Genomic DNA, 19146 nt, shown 5'->3' on the forward strand with positions numbered 1-19146 from the left:
AAACCAACTACCAGAAAAAAGAACAGCTGTCTGGTTTAAAAAAAAGAAAAGGAAAAAATCCTTAACATATAGTAAAGCATTATTAGCCAACATCTGTGATTAATAGCAAATCAAAGATTTTGAAAGTAATTCAAAAATGGCCCCCACAATGTTAAAAAAAATCTTGTCTAGGTTCAGAAATTGAACAGCGAATCTTCTCTAAATTTAAGCAAGACATAACATCATGTCACCAATGAGTATGAGTAGGTGGAGTGGCATCCTTCAACTTAAGCAACAAGGCAGTGATATCTTAATGGTTGCTAAATGTTATTATGGCTGGGGGTGGTAATGGGGACAAGCTTCCACTACCTATTAAATGCTCCCAGTGGCATGTGTCTCAAATAACCTCTGACAACCAAGACCAGCTCTTGGCCTTTGTACAAACAAGCTGGAGGAACTCAGCAGGTCGGGCACCATCCATTGAAATGAGCAGTCAACATTTCGGGCCGAGACCCTTCATCAGGACTGAAGAAGGAGGGGGCAGGGGCCCCATAAAGAAAGTGGAGGGAGGGTGGGAAGGGGAAGGCTGGTAGGTGCCAGGTGAAAAACCAGTAAGGGGAAAAATCAAGGGGTGGGGGAGGGGAAGCAGGGAGAGAATAGGCAGGAAAGGTGAAGAAGGAATGTAAGGGGAAAGCACTATGGGTAGTAGAAGAAGGCAGAATAATGAGAGAGGTGATAGGCAGCTAGAAGAGAAGGCAGAGTGAAAGCGGGATGGGGGAAGGGAGAGGGAGGGAATTACCAGAAGTTGGAGAATTCGATGTTCATACCAAGGGGCTGGAAACTACCCAGCTGGTATATGAGGTGTTGCTTCTCCAACCTGAGTTTGGCCTCATCATGGCAGTAGAGGAGGCCGTGTATGGGCATATCCGAATGGGAATGTGAAGCAGAGTTGAAGTGGGTGCCAACCGGGAGATCATGTCTCTTGTGGCGGACGGAGCAGAGGTGCTCAATGAAGCGGTCAATGAAGTGGTCTGCATCGGGTCTCGCCGATGTAGAGGAGACCGCACCGGGAGCACCGGATGCAATAGATGACCCCAACAGACTCACAGGTGAATTGTTGCCGCACCTGGAAGGACTGTTTGGGGCCCTGAATGGTGGTAAGAGGAGAGGTGTAGGGACAGGTGTAGTACTTCCGCTTGCAGGGATAAGTACCAGGTGGGAGATCTGTGAGGAGGGACATGTGGACCAGGCAGTCGCAGAGCGAATGATCCCTGCGAAAAGCATCTGGTGCTCCCAGTGCGGCCTCCTCTACATCGGCGAGACCTGACACAGATTGGGGGATGGCTTCGTCGAGCACCTCCGCTCCGTCCACCACAACAGACAGGATCTCCCGGTTGCCACCCACTTCAACTCTGCTTCACATTCCCATTCAGATATATCCATACATGGCCTCCTCTACTGCCATGATGAGGCCAAACTCAGGTTAGAGGAGCAACACCTCATATACCATCTGGGTAGTCTCCAGCCCCTTGGTATGAACATCAAATTCTCCAACTTCTGGTAATTCCCTCCCTCTCCCTTCCCTCATCCCACTTTCACTCTGCCTCCTCTTCCAGCTGCATATTACCTCTCTCATGATTCTGCCTTCTTCTACTACCCATAGTGCTTTCCCCTTACATTCCTTCTTCGCCTTTCCTGCCTATCCTCTCCCTACTTCCCCTCTCCTACCCCTTGATCTTTCCTCTGATTGGTTTTCCACCTTCTCCTTCCCACTCTCCCCCCACCTCCTTTATAGGACCCCTGCCCCCTCCTTCTTCAGTCCTGATGAATGGTCTCGTCCTGAAACGTTGACTGCTCATTTCAACAGATGCTGCCTGACCTGCTGAGTTCCTCCAGCTTGTTTGTACATGTTGATTTGACCACAGCATCTGCAGTGTACTTTGTGTTTACTTGGCCTTTATGTATGGCTTAGCTATTAAACCCAGCAGAACTGTTTCTACTGACAGGAGAAGGGGCAAAGGTGGGTTATTGGCACTATAAAACCAGTTGCTTCAAGCAAGTGAAGGGCCTTGACAAGCCCAGAGAGCACAGAGTGGGCTTTGCTGTGAGGAACACATTGTTGAAGATGGTGGAACCAGGCAGCAATGGATCTGAGCGATTTCTTACTCTTTGCTTCACCACCACCAAAGTTCCAGTAACTCTTGTCAGTGTGTATGCTCTCATGCTGTACTCCTCATTTGAGGTAAAGGATGAGTTTTATGAAACTTGCAGCCACCATCAGGAATACCCCCAGCAAGGAATGTCCTGTTCTCCTGGATGGGTGACTTCAATGCCAGGGTGGGTGCAGCTCATGACTCATGGCGCTTCTACCTAGGTCACATTGGCATGGGCAAGGTGAATGGGTAATTGTTGGAGTTCTGCACCTAAATTAATCTATGTAACACCAACTCATACTTCCAGACCGAGTTTCAACACAAGGTTTCTTGGAGTCTTGGAGTGTGGCTCTACACACTGGCACCGCTGGACTTGATCCTGGTGAGATGCTCCTTCCTCAGCAGCATGCCTTTCAATCACTCCTACCATAGTGCAGACTGCGACACAGACCATTTGCTGGTGTGTTGCAAGATCAGATTGTAGACAAATTCCATCATGCTGAACAAGCAGGGAACCCTTGCATTGCAGTCAGCAAGGTGTCTCACCCAGACCTGCTGGAGTAGTGTGTTTGGTCCTTCAAGAAAGAACTGAGTGTCAGCCGCCTGGAAATTCTGTCACAGAGAAATAGGAACTTCTGCAGAGTACCATCTCCAGCACAGCCTTAGCCAACTTTGGGAAGAAGACCTCAAAAGCATGACTTGTTCAAAGCCAAATCCAACAAGGTGACCCCCATCATTGAAACCAAACCTTATGTCCTAGTTGAGTACAAGCATTTGCCAACTGAAAGGAACCTACGGATCCTCAGGGCTGTGAGAAACAAAGTTTAGCAGACTGCCAGGCACTGCGGCAATGAGTACTGGATGCAGCTCAGTGAAGACATCCAGACCACAGCAATAACAGGCAATATTTGCTTTATGTATGATAGCATCAAGACCCCTCTCAGAGCCACATGGTTCCCCTCAAATCCATCAATGGGAAAGTCATAGAGTCATAGAAGAGTCATAAAAAACTACAGCACAGAAACAGGCCTTTTGGCCCATCTAGTTGGTGCAGAACCATTTAAATTGCCTAGTCCCATTGACTGGCACCTGGACCATAGCCCTCATACCCCTTCCATCCATGTACTTATCCAAACTTCTCTTAAACATTGAAATTGAAATGGTATCCACCACTTGCACTGGCAGCTCATTCCATATTCTCACCACCCTCAAGTTCCCCTTAAACATTTCAAAGGGTCTGCTTGCATCACGGCCTGGTATGGAAACACCAAAGTTCATGTACAGTAAATCCATCAAAAAGTAATGCACGTGATCCAATATGGGTAAGGCCCTCCCCACCACTGAGCACATCTACACGGAGTGCTATCATAAGAAAGCAGCATCAATCATCAAAGACCCGCACCATCTAGGCCATTTCTCATCTCGTTGTTGCCATGAGGAAGAAAGTAAGTACAGGAGCCTCAGAGCTTCCACCACCAGGTTCAGGAACAGTTATTACCCATCAACCCTTAGGCTCTTGAACCAGAGGGAACACTGAATTCTTCCCACAATCTGTGGATTTACTTTCATCCATGCTCTAGATCTTTCTTTTTTTTCTTTTTTCCTTCCTTCCCTCCCTCCTTCCTTCCTTCCTTCCCTTCCTTCCTTCATTTTAATATTCTTAGCTCGAGCTGGTAAAACCTGAGATATGGGCATAGCCAAGCACACTCATTTCTCATTTGCTAGAAACTTTGACTATTTCAGTGGTGTGTATTCAGTATTTTCAGTATTGTGGCTTTCTGGAGATTTACATTAATATTGCTTTTCTTGGCATTTTCTACATTTATTGTCTTGAATTTGTTGCTCTTTTATCATGTATATTTGATTTTTTAAAATTTAACCACCCAGTACTGTATCACCACAAGGAATCATTCTGTTTTCATCCTAAGACATGGAATCACATCTTCAGAAAGAGGTGACACAGAGTCGGAGAATGTTGAATCTTTGTGGGTGGAGTTAAGAAACTACAAGAATAAAAGAACCATTATGGAAATCATTTAGTGGCCTCCAAATAGTAGCCAAGATGAAGGACTGAGATTGCAAAGGGATCTGGAAAAGGCATGTAATAAGGGTAATAACACAATTGTAATGGGAGACTTCAATATGCAAGGGGATTTGGAAAATCAGGGTGGTGCCGGATCGCAAGAGAGGGAATTTGTTGAATGCCGACAAGATGGCTTTTTAGAGCAGCTTGTGCTTGATCCTACTCGAGGAAGATTGGGTGTTGTGTAATGATCCAGATCATATTGGGAAGCTTAATGTAAAGTACTGGTTGATTGAACTCGGCCTTTTCTCCTTGAGTGACGGCGGATGAGAGGTGATCTGATAGAGGTGTATAAAATGATGAGAGGCATTGACCATGTGGATAGTCAGAGGCTTTTTCCCAGGGCTGAAATTGCTAGGATGAGAGGCCATAGTTTTAAGATGCTTGAAAGTAGGTAGAGAGGAGACGTCAGGAGTAATTTTTTTACACAGAGAGTGGTAATTGTGTGGAATGGGCTGCCGGCGACAGTGGTGGAGGTGGATATGATAGGGTCTTTTAAGAGATTCCTGGATAGGTAAATGGAGCTTAGAAAAATAGAGAGCTATGGGTAACCCTAGGTAATTTCTAAGGTAATGACATGTTCAGCACAGCTTTGTGGGCCGAAGGGCCTGTTATATGCTGTAGATTTTTTATGTTTCTATGTTCTATGTTTCTAAACACATAGGAGGGGGTGATCATAATATGATTGAATTCATACTCCAACGAGAGGGAGAAGCATAACTCACATATCAGTATCGTAGTGGAATAAAGGAAATTACAGAGGCATGAGAGAGGAACTTGGCCAGATGGATCAAAGGAGGATACTGGCAGGGATGACGGCAGAACGGAGATGGGTGACTGAAGTTTCTGGGAATAATTCACAAGGCAAGGATAGATATGTCCCACAGAAGTTGTCTTCAAATGGCAGGGGTAGGCAACTGTGGCTGACAATGGAAGTTAAGGACTGTATAAAAGCAAAGGAAAGGGCATATAAGGTAGCAAAAGTGAGTGGGAAGTTAGATGATTGGAAGCTTTTAAAATCCAACTAAAGGCAACTAAAAAAGCTATAAGAAGGGAAAAGATTAAATGTGAGGGCAAACTAGCAATAATATAAAACAGGAAACCAGAACTTTTAGTTATGAAGGAAGTAAAAGAGAGGTGAGAGTTGATATTTGGTCACTGGAAAATAATGCTGGTGAAGTAGTAATGGGACAAAGAAATGACAGATGAACTTAATGGGTACTTTGCATCTGTCTTCACTGTGGAAGACACTAGCAGTGTGCCAGAGGTCCATGAGTGTCAGGGAGCAGGTGTGAGTGCCATTACTACAGGTAAGGAAAAAGTGTTTGGCTCAAAGGTCTGAAGTTGGATAAATCACCTGGACCAGATGGACTACATCCCAGAGTCCTGAGAGAGGTTGCTGAAAAGATAACAGATGCATTGGTCATGATCTTTCAAAAATCACTTGATTCTGGCATCAAGTGGAAGATTGGAAATGTCACTCCACTCTTTAAGAAGGGAGGAAGGCAAAAGAAAGGAAATTATAGGCCAGTTAGCCTAACCTCAGTCCTTGGGAAAGTGTTGGAGTCTATTATTAATGATGAGATTTCAAGGTACTTGGAGACTAATGATAAAATAAGTCAAAGTCAGCATGGGTTCTGTAAAGGGAAATCTTGCCTGACAAATCGGTTGGAATTCTTCGAGGAAGTAACAAGCAGGGTGGACAAAGGAGTGGCATTGGATGCCAGTTACCTGGATTAACAGAAGGCATTTGATAAGGTGCTGCACCTGAGGCTGCTTAACAAGATAAAATCCTACAATGTTACAGGAAAAATACTGGCATGGATAGAGGAATGGTTGACAGGCAGGAGGCAGCGAGTGGGAATAAACGGGCCTTTCCTGGTTGGCTGCCGGTGACTAGTGGTGTTCCTCAGGATCAGTATTGGGACTGCTACTTTTCACATTGTTTGTCAATGATTTGTTGCAAAGTTTGCGGATGATATAAAGATGGGTGGAGGGGCAGGTAGTGCTGTGGGAACAAGATGATGGAATTTCTCAGCTAGGAACTAGTGTAGACCGAGTGGACTCAGTCACCAGCAGGGAGCTAGTATTCTTTCTGCTGAACAAGGTGAAGGGCATAAGATAGAAATACCATTGGAGCAGAGCTTCTTAATGCCAGGATAAGGTGCACCCACTCATAGAGTCATAGAGCCCTATAGGGCAGAAACAGTCAGCCCATCTAATCCTTGCCAGCCTGGTTTTCAGCCTAGTCCCATTAACCTGCAGCTGGACCATAGCCCTCTATACCCCTCCCATCCATGTACTTATCCAATCTTCTCTTAATTGTCATAAATGAAATCAAATCCACCGTGTGTTGGCTGCTTATTCTACACTCTCATTAATCTCAGAGTGAAGAGGTTCCCCTTACATATTTCACCTTTACCCTTAACACATAACCTCTAATTCCAGTCTCACTCAACCTCAGTGGAAAAAGAATGCTTGCATTTACCCTATCTAAACCCCTCATGATTTTGTATACCTCTATCAAATCTCCCCTCATTCCTCTACATTCCAGAGAATGAAGTTCTAACCTATTCAATGTTTCCTTATAACCCAGGTCCTTAAGTCTTGGAAACACCCTTGTAAATTTTCTCTGCACTTTCAATCTTATTGACATCTTTCCTGTAGGTAGGTGACCAGACTACGCACAATACTCCAAATTAGACCTCACCAACATCTTATAGAATTTCAACATAACATCCCATCTCCTGTACTCAGTATTTTGATTTATAAAGACCAAAGTGCCAAAAGCTTTCCTTACAACCCTATCTACATCTGACAACACTTTCAAGGAATTATGCATCTGTATTCCAAGAATACAGTATCTGCCATACTCCTAAGTGCCCTACCATTCACCATGCAAGTCCTCTCCTGTTTGTCCTACCAAAGAACAACACCTCATACTTGTCTTCATTAAATTCTATCTGCCATTTTACAGTTGGTCCAATTCCCACTGCAAGCCTTGTTAGTTTTCCTTGCTGTCCACTACACCCCCAGTCTTGGTGCGAATTTACTGCTCCAGTTAACCACGTTATCATCCAGATAGCTAATGGATTGGTAAAATTGGTCACCTCTTTAAAAAGGATATAAAGCACCCTGGTTTTGGTGATTTTGTTTAAACAGAGCAAGGTAATAACTTGGGGAAAATAGCAGATCATGGAATATTATTAGGATGGAAATTGATTTAAATAAGTATGATTGTAATTCTTGGTCTGTGTTACATTCCATGAAATAAAATAAATAGCTTAATGAAACAGATCTCATCTTACCACACTTTAATTTAGTTCACTTATATAATGTATTATGAGGGTCAGTTGAGTGGGCTAGGACTTTTCTCTGTGGAGCAAAGGGGGGTGACAGGCGAGTTGATAGAGGTGTACAAGATGATGAGGCATAGATTGAGTGGACTTTCTCCCAGGGCAGAAATGGTTAATATGAGGGGGCATAACACTTTAATCACCTTAAAGTGATTAGGGGAAAGTATAGGAGGGATGTCTGAGATAGATGGGTGGTGTTTGAGGCAGATACATTAAAGACATTTAAGAAATTCTTAGATAGGCACATAGAGTAGATGATTGGAAAATGGAGACATGGCATCAAGGTTATGGGGAGAAGGCTGGGGAGTGGGGCTGAGGAGGGGAGAAAAGGATCATCCATGATTGAATGTTGGAGCAGACTTGACGGGCCAAATGTCTAATACTGCTCCTATGTCTTATGGTCTTATTATTCCTCTCAACTCCATTCTCCTGCCTTCTCCACGTATCATTTGACACCCTGACTAATCAAGAACCTATCAACTTTTGCTTTAAATTTACCCATTGACTTGGCCTCCACAGCCATCAGTGGTAATGAATTCCACAGATTCACCACCCTCTGGCTAAATAAATTCCTCTTTATCTTTGTTCTAAAGGGATGGTATTCTATTCTGAGGCTGTGTCCTCTGTCCTAGACTCCCCCACTATAGGAAACAACTCCCTCCATATCCACTCTATCCAGATCTTTCAATATTCAGTTGTTACGAACCCCGTAACTGGGTTACTTACCAGCAAAGATAGAGGCGTCCGTTGGAGTCTGGTGATACTATTTTTAACAGTATTTATTAGTAAAAATACACAAAAATTATATCAATGCAAATATACAGATAATATACGTCGTCAATACTAAACCTAAAAGTGCGGATATAATAATAATCATTAAGAAATAAGCTCTTTCGTTGTCTAGGGGATAATGAATTGTCCAATGGAAATGTAAAGTTTGTTTCAGTTCACACAGGCTCCTGTGTTTGTTTGTCGCTGTGTTGCAATTGTTGGAGAGAGAGAGATAGAAGAATGGGAACAGTTACCGCTAAGTGTTTTGCCAACCTTCCTTTATGATTTTGATCTGTCGGTGTCTCGTTGTTGTGGCCGTTCAAGTATGACCTCTCCTTTAGCGAAATCGTTCTTCCGTGATGAGCCCGCCACCCAGGCAAGGGAGGACACACAAGAGCTCTCACCGGCTTTCGCTATAAAATGCTGTCACTGGATTTCTAGCGTTTCTCCTGGTGCGTCTGAGGGTTGTTCCCCAGACCCAACTTTTATCCTCACTCACGGGGTCTCAGATGTCAATCAGGTTGGGATGATGCAATCCCTCAACCAGACCACTCTGGCTGCCCCCTGAGGGGTTTCAATGAATAGTACAGTACTCAATACCCAATTCCGTCTCCAAGAGACAATAGCAGTAATCAGCGGTTCTGTTATGCTTTTGTTAGGGGACATTCCACTACCTTGTGTATTCTGCATTGTCAATAACAACTGCCTTTTCTGTTATCCTGTGTCTCTCTCTCATTACTGACATGCTGTGTATCTCTCTCATTTCCTGGGTATCAGACCTGAAATAATAGTGATCTTGCGATTCTCAAAAGGGGGGGGGGGCGACTTTGCACCCTTCGGCCCATCAGAGTTGCTCCACATTTGTAACACAGTAATAAGACCCTCCACCATTCTTTTAAACCCCAGCGAATACAGGTCTAGAAGCATCAAAAAATCTTCCTGTGTTAACCCTTTTATTCTTGAAATCATTCTCATGAACCTTCACTGAACCCCTTCTAATGGCAGCACATTTTTTCTTATATAAGGGGCCCAAAATGACTCAAAATATTCCAAGAGCAAACACGAGGAAATCTGCAGATAATGGAAATTCAAACAACACACACAAAATGCTGGTGGAACACAGCAGGCCAGGCAGCATCTATAAGGAGAAGCACTGTCGACATTTCAGGCCAAGACCCTTCGTCAGGACTAACTGAAAGGAAAGATAGTAAGAGATTTGAAAGTAGTGGGGGGAGGGTGAAATGCGAAATGATAGAAGACTGGAGGGGGTGGGATGAAGCTAAGAGCTGGAAAGGTGATTGGCGAAAGTAATACAGAGCTGGAGAAGGGAAAGGATCATGGGACAGGAGGCCTCCGGAGAAAGGGGGGGGGGGTGGTGGAGAACAGGCAAACAACTAAATATAAAAATACAACTGCAGATGCTGTGGATCAAAGAATACGTACACAACGCTGGAAGAACTCAGCAGGTCAGGCAGCATCCATGAGAAAAGAGTAGCCAACGTTTCGGGCTGAGACCCTTCATCAGGAATGGGGGAGGGGGGGGAAGAGAGGGCCAAAGCCCAGTAATAGAGATAGTGGAGGGGGTAGGGCCTAGAGGCGCCAGGTGGAAAACCAATCAGAGGAAGGATAAAGGGGGGAGGGGATAAGCATGAAAGAACCGTAGAGATAAAGAAGCAGAAAGTTGAAAGGGGAGAGAGGCAGAGAGGGACCTGGGATAGGGGGAGGGGGAGGGAATTACCGGAAATTGGAGAATTCAATGTTCATACCACCAGGCTGGAGGCTACCCAGACGGTAGACGAGGTGTTGCTCCTCCAACCTGAGTTTGGCCTCATCATGGCAGTAGAGGAGGCCATATATGGACATATCTAGATGGGAATGAGAGGCAGAGTTGAAGTGGGTGGCACCCGGGAGGTCCTGTCTATTGTGACGGACAGAGCGTAGGTACTTGATGAAGCGGTCCCCCAATCTGCGTCGGGTCTCGCCAATGTAGAGGAGGCCGCACTGGGGGCACCGGATGCAATAGACGATTCCAGCAGACTCGCAGGTGAAGTGTTGCCTCATCTGGAAGGACTGTCGGGGGCCTGGAATGGTGGTAAGTGGGGAGGTGTGGGGACAGGTGTAGCATTTGCGCTCGCAGGGGTAAGTACCAGGTGGGAGATCTGTGGGGAGGGACGTGTGGACCAGGTAGTTGCGGAGGGAACGATCCCTGCAAAAAACTGAGAGGGGTAGGGAGGGAAAGATGTGCTTGGTGGTGGGGTCCTGTTGAAGATGGCGGAAGTTGCGGAGGATAATGTGTTGGATCTGGAGACTGGTGGGGTGGTAGGTGACGACAAGGGAAACCCTGTCCCTGTTGTGGTGATGGGAGGTGGGTTAAGGGCTGAAGTGCGTTAAGATGTGGGTGAGGGCATCTTTGATGACGCCAGAAGGGAAACCACGATCCTGAAAGAAAGAGGACATTTGAGAAGTCCTGGAACGGAAAGCCTCATCCTGGGAGCAGATGCGGCAGAGACGGAGGAACTGGGAATAGGGAATGGCATTTTTGCATCGGGCAGGGTGAGAAGAGGTATAGTCAAGATAGTTATGGGAGTCAGTGGGTTTGTAGAAGATCTTGCCTCTGATTGGTTTTCCACCTGGTGCCTCTAGGCCCTACCCCCTCCCCTATCTCTATTACTGGGCTTCAGCCCTCTCTCCTTCCCCATTCCTGATGAAGGGTCTCAGCCCAAAACGTTGGCTACTCTTTTCTCACAGATGCTGCCTGACCTGCTGAGTTCGTCCAGCGTTGTGTATGTAAAGAACTAAATCTGTCAGGGATGGAGTAAGAAGGGGAGGAGGGGCATTAACGGAAGTTAGAGAAGTCAATGTTCATGCCATCAGGTTGGAGGCTACCCAGCCGGTATATAAGGTGTTGTTCCTCCAACCTGAGTTTGGATTCATTTTGACAGTAGAGGAGGCCATGGATAGACATACCAGAATGGGAATGGGACGTGGAATTAAAATGTGTGGCCACTGGGAGATCCTGCTTTCTCTGGCGGACCGAGCCAAAGTATTCCAAGTGTGGTCTGATCAATGCCTAATGAATGGTTAAGAATGTTTCCCTTTATTTGTTGAGGTATTGAGTTCACAAGTGAGAAAGTTATGTTTCAACTTCTTAAAACTCTAGTTAGGCTACATCTGCAGTATTGCATACAGTTCTGGTTGCCCCAATATAGGAACAATGTCGATGCCTTGGAGAACATGCTGAAGAGGTTTATCAGGATGTTGCCTGGATTAGAGGCCATAGTCCTAACAAGCTAATTAAGGTCTGAGACCTTGGTAAAAGTTATCTGAAAGCTCAAATCTCTTGGGGTGCCCAAACTTTTGCATAGTGCTCCTTTCCTTTGTTTCACTCTAAAATTGTACAAAACAAAAATAATACACTAATCTTGCTTAAAATGTCCTGTAATGTTCTATATTCTAGAGTCCACTGATTATAGACCTCTATAATTCCCAGGATTATCTCTATTCACTTTCTTGAACAAACGATTATCATTTGCCACTTGCCAATCATCTGGTACTACTTTTGTGGCTGATGGGTATGCAGAGATCATCGCCAAAGGCGCAGCAATCTCTTCCCTCCCTCCCTATGGTAACTTGGGATATATCTGATGCAGCCCTGGGAACTTAACTATCCTAATATTTTTCAAAGGTTCCAGCACATCCTCTTTCTTAACATGAACATGTTCTAGTATATCAGCGTCCTCACAAGCGGCAAGGTCTCTCCCACTGGTGAATACTGAAACAGGGTGTTCATTAAGAATCTCCTCTTCCCCCACCCCCCACCACACACACACTGCCTCCGACTCCAGGCACATTCTCTGCTCTTCTAGATCAGACCTTTTTTTATCATTCCCTCTGTTTTATTAAAATAGGAGTGATATGACATCATTGACAACAAAATTTATTACAATTCAGCTTTCAGCAGTTCTGGAGAAGACTTTCAAGGTGCAGATCCATGGTCTTGTGAGACTAACAGATGCCATACATACAGTTCTGTAAAATTCTCCAGACAACAGTTAACTCCATTCCTTCTCATATTGTCCACCTCATGACAGTCCATGCACCACATTACAATCTATATACAAGTCACAGAGAGTCAGTCCTACCTCACTGTGGTTATTCTTTACGTACCTGTAGAACAGTGAAATTATTCTTAATCCTACTCACCATGGCCTTCACCTGCCCCCTTCCAGATCTCCCAAGTGCATTTGAACAGCCCATTCAGCCCATGACATTGTGTCAACATTTTAATCTATTTTAAAATCAATCTAACCCTTCCCTCCCACATAACTCTTCATTCTTCTGTCATCTATGTCTATCTAAGAGTTTCTTAAAATCCCATAATGTATCTTCCTCTACCACCACCCCTGGCAGGAGGTTCCACGCACCCACCACTCTGCATGTGTAGAACTTACCCGACACCCCACTATACTTTCCTCCAATCACTTTAAAATTAAACCTCCTGGTATTAGCCATCTCCACCCTGTGAAAATGTTCGCTGTCCTCGATCTGTGGATCAGAATTTATGACCATTCTTAGGCTCCTTTCTAGCTACCTTGAAACTCTCATCGGTCCTGGTCAACCTCTCGTAGCAGGTAGTCCATGCAAACCATTCATTCTGATTCCATGTCCTGTCACAGTAAGCTCTCAGTTGTAGCAGTCCTGAAACTTCACAGCTTAAACAACCCAGGCTCCATCTTGACCACTCTGGGGGTTTCTTTCCCATATTCACCAGTGTCTTTCACACCTAAGGTGTGCGGCTACAGATAACATTGGCTCCATCGGAACTTGCATAGCATGAACTGCAAGAGCAGGGGACTGGTGAATGGACTAATGGGGGGATACATGTGCAATCATCATTGACTGGTATGGAATACCATATATAAAAGCCAAGTCACCAGTAGGAGGTTGATAGGTTCATGATTAGTCAGGGCATCAAAAGGTTACAGGGAGAAGGAATCAGAATCAGACTTTAATCGCCAAGTACCTGTACATATACAAGGAATTTACTTCCGGCAGATGTTGTCTCTCTGCTCATAACAATAATAATGATAAATATAAATGAAAATATAGATTATACATACAAGCAGTGCAATCCAAGTAATAGTTAGCCGACAGTTAACCGGCAGTTAACTGTTCAGCAAAGTGACCGCAGTAGGGAAAAATCTTCTCCAGTGCCTATTAGTCTTAGTCTGGAGGGATCTGAAGCGCCTACCAGACGGAAGCAGTTCAAACAGTCCGTGCGCAGGATGGAAGGAGTCCTTTATGATGTCCCCGCCCTCTTCTTCAACCTGGAAGAGTACAGGTCCACAATAGAGGGCAGGGAGGCTCCAATGATGTGTTCGGCAGTCCTCACTGTGCGCTGTAGTCTGGTTCTATCCTGCTTGGTGGCGGCTCCAAACCACACAGTGATGGAGGTGCACAGGACAGACTCAGTGACTGCAGTGTAGAACTGCAGCAGCAATTCCTGAGGCAGACCGTATTTCCTCAAGAGCCGCAGGAAGTACATCCGCCGCTGGGCCTTCTTCAGGATGGAGCTGATTTTCTGCTCCCACTTCAGATCCTGAGAGATGGTGGTTCCCAGGAACCTGAAGTTCTCCACGGTGGACACAGGGCTGCCGAGGACTGTGAGGGGGGGGGGGGACATAACGGGGGGATGTCTCCTGAAATCCACTATCATCTCCGTTGTCTTTGGAAGTAGAATAGAATTGAGAGGGATAGTAAATCAGCCATGATGGAATGGCAGAGCAGACTCGATGGGGCGAATGACCTAATTCTGCTCCCAAGTCTTATGGTGTTCTATGTTCTAACTTTCAAATATATGATTTTGCACGGCAGATATATTTCATATTTAGCATTTAGTATTATTATTTCTAATTATAACCCTTCACGTTTTGGTACGTGTTATGTGCAATACGTGCAAAAGATAAATTTGTGTATAAATTGTAATCGTTTCGGTGGAACGCACGTGTGGAGTTGAGAGAGACGGATGGCGAGTGTGACCCGGTCTGTCCTTGACGAGGTTACTGACCTTGTTTGTGATTCGGAGAGGGAGGATAGGGAGACAGGAATCGAGGCAAATAAGCGGCGGAGAGAGGGGGACAGCGGGGTCGAAGCCAGGGAGGAAGAAAGGTACGGCAAATGTCACGTCTTGGTATGATAAAACGGAGCTATCAAGTAAAAAAGCAAATGCGCCCCTGTGCGTTTATTGGCGCGCTTGTTACTCCGGATTAAGGCTAGTGCAGGAATTAAATCCTGTCATTGCACTGCGGACGCGGGTAACTGAAAACGCCGCCTGCGGATCTCCAGTGAAACAGATTCTCTTCGTGAGAGCGGCTTCGGGACCGACCGACCGACCGTCTGTCGCCTCTGGGTGCGTACGGTTAAGGAAAAAACGTTTCCCGACCAGTCAACCCGCAAACTCCCTGATCAACGTGCCTAACATTTAAAGCCATCTCAAACACCTCATCTTGCGACCGTTTACCTTTCCCAATCATTAAATCCCTTCGTGCATCCCAACGTATCTTCAGAAAAGCGGCGCATTCCTATGCAGAGGCGGGAAGACTGCGGTGGACTAGCGGACTCAGAGGGGGAAGGAGTTTGTGGGCGTCTCGGATCCTGTGGCCGCTGTTGACGCGGGCGGTGGTAGTAAACGTGCCCCCGCGGGTCGGAGATCGACCTTCAGTTTGCAAATCAACAGCGACAGTCAGTCCAGGGCCCCAGGGGAAGCCGGCGTTAATGCTGCAGGAATGTATTCGGATCCTTCGGGAAGAGATCTGTTGGGAAATAGAACCCTGTTTTTCATATTTATTTGTTCCTTCGCTCTGGTTACCCTCCTGCAGCAGATCCTCTACGGCAAGAATTACATTAAAAGGTAAGAAAGGCAGAGGCAGAATGATTCCGGCAATGAAAGGGTTAATGTGTCAGGTGCGTTTGAAGGCTCTGGGCCTGTACTTACTGGCATTTAGAAGAATGGAGGGGTGGTGGGGAAATCTCATTGAAACCAAAAATATTGAAAGGCTTAAATAGAGTGGAAATGGAGAGGCTGTTTCCTATTTGATGCACCATCAATAACTCTAGGAGACTGGAAGTGAACTATAGACTTTTATTAACAGCAAAAAGGGAGCACTACATGTCGAAGACTGAGGGAGGAACAGTGCCCCAATTGCCTTTATACAGGGGTCTATGGGAGGAGCCACAGGGGCAGTCAGCAGAGGGGTGTGTCCAGACAGGTATACATAGTTTACCACACCTATATAGGAGGGAGTTAGGACCAGAGGGCACAGACTCAGAATAGAAAGACATCCCTTAGAACAGAGATAAGGAGAAATTTCTTTAATAAGAGTGTGGTGAATCTGTGGAATTCATTTCCACAGATGGCTGTGGAGGCCAAGTCATTTGATATATTTAAACTGGAGGTTGATAGGTTCTTGATTAGTCAGGGTAAAAAAGATTACAGGGCGATGGCAGGAGCCTGGGGTTGAGAGGAATCATACATCAGCCATGAAGCAGACTCAATGAGTTGAATGCCCTAATTCTGCATCTATATGGTCTAAATTAGTAGGTCAGGTGGCATCTATGGAGAGGAATAAACAGTGGACTGATGCGGGCTAGACCCTTCATCATGAAAAGCCTCAGTTTGAAATGTGGATTTTTTACTCCTCTGCATAAGTGCTTCCTGGCCTGCTGAGTTCCTCTAGCATTTTGTGTATGTAACTTTGGATTTCTAGCAACTGGAGAATCTTGTGTGCTTATAATTAGCAGTACTTTAAGTGTGTGGAAGCCAGAAGAGACATCAGCTCATAATTAAAACCCCAGGTTCCTGGAACGTGGATGCTGCAGAGATAGGATAGGGTTGTCCCCTATCCCAAGCATCACTCTTCCAGGCTCCGACCATTGTTGTAAGACCATGAGACATAGGAACAGAATTAGGCCATCTGGCTCATCAAGTCTACTCCACCATTTCAATGTGGCTGATATATTATCCTTCTCAACCCCCATCTCCTGCCTTTTCCCTCTGACCTTTGACACCTTGATGAATCAAAAACGTTTCAACCTTTGCTTTAAACATACTTAATGACTTGGCCTCCATAGCCATCAGTGGCAATGAACTCCACAGATTCACCACCCTCTGGCTAAAGAAATTTTTTCTCATTTCTATATGAACATTCCTCTATTCTGAGGATGTTGTGTGTGGTAACAACCAACATGACTTAATGATGTGCTGGGGGCAGCCTGCAAGTATTGCCATACAGACTGGTGCTAATGTAGCATGCCCACAACGTTCAACAGAACAACACAAACAACAAGAACAGCAGCAAACAAGCCCTTCAAACACACAGAGACAGGCTTCCAACCCCAGCCAACACAGGCCACCTCTGGGTCACCAGTCCTTGCCTCAGCCTCTCAGATTTGCTGACAGTGGGCCAGGACATGCAATTGCAGACTATAGGACATTGGTTCTCTGTCTTTCAGACATGCTAACCCAATTTGTAAAACATCGTCACATGCACTGAGATCCACATACACACTCACACGTACCATCCACACGCACACCGTCACGTGTACCGTCCACACACACGCTGTCACACATACTACCCATGTGCACACTGTCACACGTACTCAGATCCACATGCACATTGTAAACATTTGGGCCCTTGATCTTAGAAAAGATGTGCTGACATTGGAGAGGGTCCAGAGGAGGTTCACAAGGATGATTCTGGGAATGAAAGGGTTATCATATGAAGAAGGTTTGATGGCTCTGGGTCTGTACTTGTTGGAATTCAGAAGGATGAGGGGGGGATATGAATGAAACTGGATGAACTCCAAAACATTTGGGAGACTGATGGGGTGATAGATCGGAAATATAGAGAGGTTATTACACCCAGGGAGCAGTACACAGAAAATAGTGCAGAGTACCCATGGCCATCCCCTCAACAACAAGTATATCACCTTGGATACTGTTGGGAGGGATGACCAAGCAGACAAAAGTCACATCATCGGGTTTCTGGCACTGAGTCTGGCTCTGTGACTCCGAAGAGAAGGGAGGAGTAGAGGTGAGCTGTGGTGATAGGGGATTCATAAATTAGGGGAATAGATAGGAGGTTCTGTAATAAAAACGAGATTTCCAGATGGTACATTGCTCCTGGGTGCCAGGGTCTGAGATATCTTGGATTGAGTCCTCATCATTCTTCAGTGTGAAGGTGAACAGCAGAAATCATGGTCCATGTAGGTACCAATGACATGGGCAGGATGTGTGATGAGGTTCTACATAAAGAGTACAGGGAGTTAGGTGTGACATTAAAAGGCGGGACCTCCAGGGTTGGGATCTCAGGACTGCTACCAATGCCTCATGCTGGTGAGGCCAGAACTGGGAAAATCAAATGTTTTAACACATGGCTAAGGAGTTGTAGGAGAGAGGGCATAAGATTTTAGGATAATTGGGCTCTCTCCCAGGGAAGGTGGAACCTGCACAGAAGGAACGGTTTCCATTTGAACTGGAAGAGGACTAATATCCTAATGGGAAGGTTTGCTAATGCTGCATGGTGGGGTTTAAACTAGAGTTGCAGGGAGATAGGAACCAGAGTGTCAGAACAATTAGTGGAGAGTTTGTTGAGACAGATGTTGGTAAGATCTCAGACAAAACCAGGAATCAAAAAGTTGAGCATGGTGTGACTGGAGTCCTGAGCTCTTTATATTTCAATGCAAGAATTATTGTACGAAAGGCAGATGAGCTTGAGGCATAGATCAACATCTGGAATTATGATGTTGTAGCCATTAGTGAGGAGGGGCAGAACTATTCTGGGGTTCCATTGTTATAGGTGTGACAGAGCAGGAGGAAGGGTGGCATTGCTAGTCAGTCACGACAGACCGGAGACCTCGTCTGATGAGGTGTCATGGGTGGAACTGAGCAATAAGAAAGGTATGACCATGTTAATGGAGCTATATTACAGACCACCCAACAGTCCGAGGAATTTAGAGGAACAAACTTGTAGAGAGATTGCAGACTCTTACAAGAAACATAAGGTTGTTATAGAGGTGATTTTAACTGTACACATGTACTGGGACTCCCTTACTGTAAAAGGACTAGATGGGATTGAGTTTTATCAAGTGTGTTCAGGAAAATTTCCTTCATCAGTACATAGAAGTCCCAATGAGAGAGCATGCAATACTGGATCTGCTGTTAGGGAATGTGACAAGGCAGGTGACAGAAGTTTGTGTAGGAAAACACTTTGCATCTATTGAGCACAATGCCATTACTTTCAAAGTGAGTATGCAGAGAGATAGGTCTGGTCCATGGGTTGAGATTTTAAATTAGAGGGAGGACAATTATGCTGGTATCAGAATTGATTTGGCAAGTGTAGATTGGGACAGGTTGTTTTCTGGCAAACGCGAACTTGGTAAGTGGCAGACCTGAAGTTTTGAGAGTATAAAGCGTGTATATAGCTGTCAGAATAAAAGACAAAGATAACAGATGTAAAGAACCTTATTTTTCAAGCGATGTTGAGGCCCTGATTAAGAGAAAAAGGAGGTGGATAGCAGATATAGGCAGGTAGGAACCAATGAGATGCTTATGGAGTACAAGAAATGCAAGAGGACACTTAAGAAATAAATCAGGAAGGATGAAATTAGGTATGAAGTTGTCCTAACTGACAATGTGAAGGAGAATCCTAAGGGTTTCTGCAGTTATGTTACAAATAAAAGGACTGCAAGGGACAAAACTGGTCCCTGGAAGATCAGAATGGTAATTCATGTGTGGAGCCAGAAG

The 19146-nt window shown here is 45.2% G+C and overlaps 1 protein-coding gene across 1 annotated transcript in view; it reads left to right on the forward strand.

Moving 5' to 3' along the window:
- Window positions 1–15127: 15127 nt before the first annotated feature.
- st8sia5 (ST8 alpha-N-acetyl-neuraminide alpha-2,8-sialyltransferase 5) overlaps window positions 15128–19146 on the forward strand; it is an 80459-nt gene continuing 76440 nt past the window's right edge. The window contains exon 1 of the mRNA XM_059989780.1: window positions 15128–15252. Coding sequence (XP_059845763.1) covers window positions 15128–15252 — 125 coding nt within the window. The remainder of the gene's footprint in view (window positions 15253–19146) is intronic.

The sequence above is a fragment of the Hypanus sabinus genome, chromosome 14, assembly GCF_030144855.1.
Source record: "Hypanus sabinus isolate sHypSab1 chromosome 14, sHypSab1.hap1, whole genome shotgun sequence".
NCBI classification, from domain to species: domain Eukaryota; kingdom Metazoa; phylum Chordata; class Chondrichthyes; order Myliobatiformes; family Dasyatidae; genus Hypanus; species Hypanus sabinus.